The sequence below is a fragment of the Eucalyptus grandis genome, chromosome 4, assembly GCF_016545825.1.
Source record: "Eucalyptus grandis isolate ANBG69807.140 chromosome 4, ASM1654582v1, whole genome shotgun sequence".
Taxonomy (NCBI): Eukaryota; Viridiplantae; Streptophyta; class Magnoliopsida; order Myrtales; family Myrtaceae; genus Eucalyptus; species Eucalyptus grandis.
In genome coordinates, this window is record NC_052615.1 from 1,383,506 (window position 1) to 1,390,292 (window position 6,787).

Below are 6,787 nucleotides of genomic sequence, written 5' to 3' on the forward strand. Positions count from 1 at the left end.
CATATTTTATTCATTTTGACTCATTTTCATACAATAAAAATTAACTAACTCATACAAGACCTCACTCATATTTGACTTGACCTATAGATATAAAACACTTCCATATTTAACCTAATTTAAGAAAATTCATACTCAAACTAAAGTGAGAGTAAATTATGAATTTATTTAACACCAATATTATTTTAAGTTTAAATCATTCATATAATTAAAAAAAAAAGACTTATAACCCATTTTAATAGGTCTCTCATCAAATAAACATGATATCCCGACATTTATGGAAAATTGTCCCAATTATGTCACGTTGCATAAACATGTAAGAAGGAAGATTGGGACATCTCCCAAAAATCAAGTACATAATCGACATTGCATTGGTTGAGAAAAGAGCAAGAAGAACCATAAATTATATGTTCAATTATGCTTGATTCAAAATGGGATGCTGCCTACCTTCGGGGAAGGACATACGTGAAACACAATAAGTAAAATGCATAGAAGACTAGCGACTAATAGTCACTAATAAAGATATGGAAAAACACATAATGGAAAGATTGTGTTGGATTCCAAAGAATTGATAATGTTCAGATACCGCATAAAGAAAAAGGCATCTTTTGTGTCAAGAACTGCTCTCCTTTCTTAAGATAAAGTCGATAGCATCCTCCACAATGTCTACGACCTGCATAGGTAAACATAAAAGAGTTCAATTGGGGTGAGCGATTTTCAGATGCACTTTTAATCTTGGAAAATTTGGAGAGAAGACATATTCCCATAAAAGTTGCTTTCAATTGGGCATATTTTGGAAATACTAACATTTTGCTAGGCTGAAGAAGGAAAAGGTTCGGTAATGTTTCATCCAACCAATTTAGAATTGACTAATCACCCAAAGGATAGCAAATCAAGGTATGTAAGTATGGGAGGATTATCCACAATGACAGCTCAAAACCACTTGAGGCCATGTTTGGTTTATTGCCCTGGAATCATGAAAGTGAATCTCAATCTAAGCAATTAAATTCCTAGATGTGGGGTTCATTCTCTATTGTTTGGTTTCAATATACAAATGGAGGGAGAAATGTCTGATGTGAGATGCAAAGTGAGGTAAAAACATGTCAGAAATGGAATGTGAAATATTTCTCCAATCCACATATCCAAAGTGGCTAATGAAAAACTAGGGATAGAAACCAAATCAAGAACCACATACGATCCCCAACAATTTCCCGATTATTGTCATCCAAAACGATCATACAATTCACACAAGCATTTCACAAACACATTACATACAGCTCCTTAAGATATCGTGAGTCAAGCGTTTCACACATAATCTGCAACGACGAAGATAAGCCATTCCCATGTAACTTCTGTTAAATTAATGTCTCGAATTTGAATTCGGATAACAATTTGTTAAATCAAGTTTATTGATAAAGATTTCTCAAGTAGATTTCAAATTGGATGAGAAGCCCTTCTTTTTTTGGATTCCTTATAGTTGCACAAAGGAGTAAATAAAATAAAGAAAAAAAAAGCAAGGGTTATGTACTTCTTTTTTTTGTACAAGCAAAAGAAGGCAGCTAATCAACAACAAATGGATCTGCTAGTGTGTTGTTGTCTCCAAGCTTTTCTAAATGCCTTGAGCCAATTTTCCTCAGGATTCTCCTCATTATCTTTCCACTGTGGGTTTTTGGGAGGTAGGCCCAAGAGATTCAAGAAAAAGCAACAGCAAAACATCTTAGAAGTAGAAATTATCCAAGGACATTAAGGATGGAAATCCTATTCCAGTAAAAGGCCCCAGTTGGTCATTCATGTTATTCCACTCAATTTAAAATTACTTTCAAAGTGTAGGCCTGTACGCCAAAGGAGAGACGAAAGAGGAACAAGCACATGCATAAAGAGTGGCTGAAAAGGCCATTATACATTCCTTATGAGCAAAAGCCAAACCAATGAAAGCAAACATGGACATGAACAGTTTTCCCTATTGTTCAGGAATTAAGTTCAGGCTCATCTTCTCCTAAAGGTCTGTCACAATAGTAAATAACATGTATGAATTTCATATAACTTTTTTCGTTAAACTTCAAATAACTTAAGTAATTGACCATATTAATTCCTTTTCCATTGGCCATACAACAACTGCTTAGCCAAGTTGGAACCCAGTTACAATGACATACAACTATTCTGGGTATAGTTTGAAGAACAGTATGCATCAACTTTAAAGCAAGGGAAATTATGAACCGCGGGAAAATCTCAAACTCTGCAGTCATGAGGTGCCACATAGAATTCCAATGCTATATTGCATGAGACATTTACGGGAACAGAATAATTGAAACTGTAGAAAAATTGTCTAATGAGAAAAAGGATGGTGAAAAACACCATCCAACTACCAAAACCTCACTAGAAAGAGGAAAATTTGAAACTGCAAAAAGAAAAATAAAAAGACTAATTCCTGTTGTGGGGGAAGGGGAAGGGGGTCCAAGGTTGTATCATCATTAGCTAGCAAAGGACATCAACCAAATGTAATACAACACGTCTAACAAGAATGAGCGAATCTCATATAAACACCAACCTGAGGGTTCCGTGAAACCCAATACATATCCCCATCGAAATCCCCACCAGCTATTTCATCGGCCAAGGAGCGCTGTCCACTAGTAGCGAAAAATATAGCATACTTTGAATTTCCAACTTTTGTTTCCAGAGCTTCCACATATGTAGCGTTCAAAACATGAATATCTCCGAAGTGCAAACCAGGATTGCGGTATACTAATACCTTCCCTGAAATTTGTCCACTGTCACTGCATTGATGATTCAAGCAAACTATTAAATAGTAAAGACACCCGAAACAGCGTTATAACATCAAAGCCCAATAGGTAATTACACCTTTTCCCCAAAGTTGTGAATATCAAACTCAAACATGTGTTAACAAGAACAGAACTAGATATGGGATGTCATCAAAGCAATATAACACCATTGATGTCTAAATCCAAGGACCGTATAAGGAGGCATGTAACTAAATTAAACATCTAAGCCCCGACAAGCATAGCTACAGTTATTAATTGGCAAGCTGATTAAATGAATAAGCAAAAGCACTTACAAATGGCATTAGAAAAGTAGGATAGGATGATGCACTCTAAAATTAAAATTACAAAAATGACCATTTTTCTTGAGTTTTCTTTAGCAGACTCATGCTAAATGATAAATCAAGCACAGAAAGATGAGATTACGAGTACATACAGGATAATACAAACTTCATCACTTTTATGAATTCTTGTGGGATCGGCTGTCCCCATTAGATAGTAAGAATCTAGAATAGGAATCCTTCCTCCTTTCAAACTCTTCTTTTCATCGTTCATCAGGATGGACAGACGATTCTCAGTAGGTATGTTTTGTCCGAGGAATCCCGATAAGATCATTCTGGCCGCAATGAAACCATCCTTCTCACCATGATTCACCGAACTGTTCATACGGTAAAAGAACAAAAGGAAAACACAAGGGAAAATGTTTACACATCAAATAGCAATTGAAGGAAATACGCACCCAGGGGAAGTAAAAGCAGCAAAGATGAATAGAGATGTATTTTTGTACTTATGCATATTTCGAATCAAGAAAAATAAAAGCACATCCAAGTATAGAAAAAAAAAAGTTGGAGAAAAATATATTTTTGGACTGTTTTAAGAATAGACAATATTTCAACAGTCCAAATGTTCAGAAGAATACTACCTCTTAGAGCTGCTGGTTTACTAGAGAAGACACTATTTGCATCTCCCAAAGCATTCTCCACCATGTCCAAAAGAAATTCATTAGGGATCCCGTCATAGCTTAAAAGTGCAATCAAAATCTTTGAAAGATATGCAGGCTTTGGTTTATTACTGCATCAATGAGGACCAAGGTCTAATAAGTTCTTCCGAAAAGGTAAAATTTGATGGCAGAAAAAGCTCCAAACAAAAAGCAATGGGATTTAGTAATTCACAAGAAAAACATGTCCCATGTTCAAATTAAACTGCTGAAAGAACAAGAAAGCCACTAACTTTTCAGCCTGTTTATGTAAGGGTCTTTTAACCAGCTAACTCCAAAGGAAAATCTTAACACAATGATCAACGAATCAATAGCATAGCCAGACAACAAACCCACAGATAACACTGTGATCACAATACTAGGGGTCAGAGGTACCATAAGAACCTCGAGAGAATTAATTAAAACAATGATAGCCTGCTGGCAAAATATGTTGGTTGTACCTTGTTTGTACTATTTCGAGTGCATCAACGGTCCTGATATTTGAAAGCTTCGGGTCCTTTTCAACATTGATCATCGACGGTCGAATATGAATTGTATGAGGAGGGAGCTACAGATTAAAATTTGGCCAAAACAATTAGAATGGAAGATATAAATGAACTGATAGAAAAATGAAAAATATCGCAATGTGGAGAATTATTGCAGCTAAAAAAAACTAATAACTAGACTCACACTTACAGCTCAAAGCTGAAATGATACTTAATAATGCAATGTAGACTTTCCTAAGCAACCATAACACTCTAACAACATCAATGATCTAACCAATTTTCTGCATATAAAATGATCGGCTTGACAAACCACATTCCTTTTATGCTTCCTCTTGTGAGCATGATGGATAGGGGAAATTCCCACCAGAACACATGAGACTTCTATTGCACTCTGATACTGATAAATTATCACTAAAGGCAGCAGAAATGAAGTTGGCAAGAATTTCTTTCATGTCAACCACCAAACTGACTTTCATTTGGGCTTGTGAAACTCTGGAGTATAATTAAATAGCATGAAAACCTAGTAAATCTTACACAAATAGGCACTATAGTAGTACTTGACATTTCAGCCAATGGTAGCTATAAGTAACCATCCATTTAAGCAGTGTCCTCTTTTACCAAAAAAGCAATTCGGTTCCAACTTCTTGGAAAAAAATATCCTATTTGGCTAAGTATTTAATCCTCTAAATGCCAGATTTGTACAAGTGGATATTCTCTTAGTCACTCCTCTTCTCCCAACAAAAGCCAGAGTAGACATTCAGAGAGACCAATGAAATGAACATTCTTTCTATTGAACCAGGTCAGATGGATAATCATCCACAAGTCCAATCATTTCATCAAGCATTCTCTCTGCAGTTGACGTATCACTTTCACCTCCTCCACCCTTTTCAATTCTCTCTTGATCAATTTCCTCAGCTGTTTTGGTTTTCTCTTTGCCAACTTTCCCCTCGGCTTCTTTTTTTTCCCTCTCTTCTTTTTCTTTTCTCATTCGTTCTTTCTCCTCTGCTTTCTCTATTTGTTCTTTGCGCTCTATATTTAGAGATGAAAAAGCAACAAAACAATTGATAGTCAGACAAAAACGAACGCATGTAAAAGAAATCTTAAACTAAGCATCTAAAGTGCCAAAGCATGGAAGAAGGGTAGACTAAGCACATGTACAACAACAGAGATAGCAAATAGTGACCATGACACTAAGGCTATTTTGGGAGCACCAAGGGCCAGAATTTGGAGAGAGTATCTAAAAATTTGAATTTTCCCTCTATTTCTCTCTCACAGAAATTTCAAACTTCTCCTGACTTTCCACCTATCCCGTCCATTTTCACTATTTTTCCCAAATATAGCTAATCTTCCAAACATCATAACATTACTAAACACTCGTTTAGAGGGATGAAGTAATTTCTTTTAGTGAGGTAAACCAAATGCTTCCCAAATCTTCCATCCATTTACCTACAAGGCTGGGATACATCTGGCACATCAATATCTAATATTCACAACATCCACATTCATTCAGAAAATGCTTCGTTGTTTGGTAAAACTACCAAACAGATTGAGTACCGTAAAATATCTATACGAAAGATATACTATGATGAGTTCATTATCATCGAGTGTGAGTTTTTCTAATTCGTAGACCATAATATGCTGCTATCACTTGGATGCGTATGAACAAAGATGATATATGTGTGCAAAGAGCCAGCAACTATGTTTTAAGGGCAAACTCAAGTTTAATGGGATCATGACGACTAAATTCAAGTTATTTTGCCAAGATACCACCAAATTAGGAAAAACCAAACCTTAAAGCTGTTCAAACTGCACTTTCAGTACTTTCTCCTCACTTTTCAGTTTTGACAATTCGTCCTTGTCTTTTGCAAGAGCTACTTTAGAGTGTTCCGCTTTCTGTTTACATATGGCAACGCCCTCCTAGTACACAGCAATTTTTTTCTTCAGCTCATCTCATGCTGCTTTTCCAGCTTCCCGACATGTATTCAGGCACTTCACTTTATCACTGTATTCGTCACTCCCATCATAGCAGTCGTCTCGAGTATCATGGAGCGAGCAAAGAACATATGTTAGGAGGAAACATTAAGAGGAGGCAGAAAAAGAATGACAACCTGCTAGTTAACCTTTGTCCAATGGATGCTAAAATCGGTGTTACAAGAACCGAACAATCTAGTAGTTCCGTCAACCTATTGAGGTCAGATGATGTCAACATATAAATCTTTTATAGGACCTTAGGATTTAGTAATTGTCCAATTGACAAAAATCCTAAACAATGAAAAGGGAAAATTAATCTAAGCATTAATTAGTATCTTATCACAATATTATGATGTTACTTAATCCACACATTCATCATCCATTTTACTAACAATTGATCACTCTGCAGATCCCCGCATATGACGATAAGCACATAGATTTCATTCAAAAATGCACCTTTTGTTTTCTCTCCAACCTTTCTCCGTTCCTGCAATTTTTCTTGTATTCTCAGAAACACTATTCATTGACGAGCATTAAGGAAAAGATCGATCCGAACTAAA

General features: G+C 35.9%; 1 protein-coding gene and 1 long non-coding RNA gene across 2 annotated transcripts; both read right to left on the minus strand.

Annotated features, from left to right (window-relative positions):
- Nucleotides 1-2,430: 2,430 nt before the first annotated feature.
- Nucleotides 2,431-3,343, minus strand: LOC108957439 (probable RNA-dependent RNA polymerase 5). Its single transcript, XM_039311298.1, has 2 exons — nt 3,211-3,343; nt 2,431-2,771 (listed from the first exon to the last, which is right to left on the minus strand). The coding sequence occupies exons 1-2, from the start codon at nt 3,327-3,329 to the stop codon at nt 2,510-2,512; spliced, it is 381 nt and encodes a 126-aa protein (XP_039167232.1). The 5' UTR covers nt 3,330-3,343; the 3' UTR covers nt 2,431-2,509.
- A 438-nt stretch (nt 3,344-3,781) lies between these two features.
- Nucleotides 3,782-6,096, minus strand: LOC120292845. Its single transcript, XR_005550459.1, has 3 exons — nt 6,047-6,096; nt 4,212-4,318; nt 3,782-3,845 (listed from the first exon to the last, which is right to left on the minus strand). It is a non-coding gene; the product is annotated as an uncharacterized LOC120292845 (long non-coding RNA).
- Nucleotides 6,097-6,787: the final 691 nt, after the last annotated feature.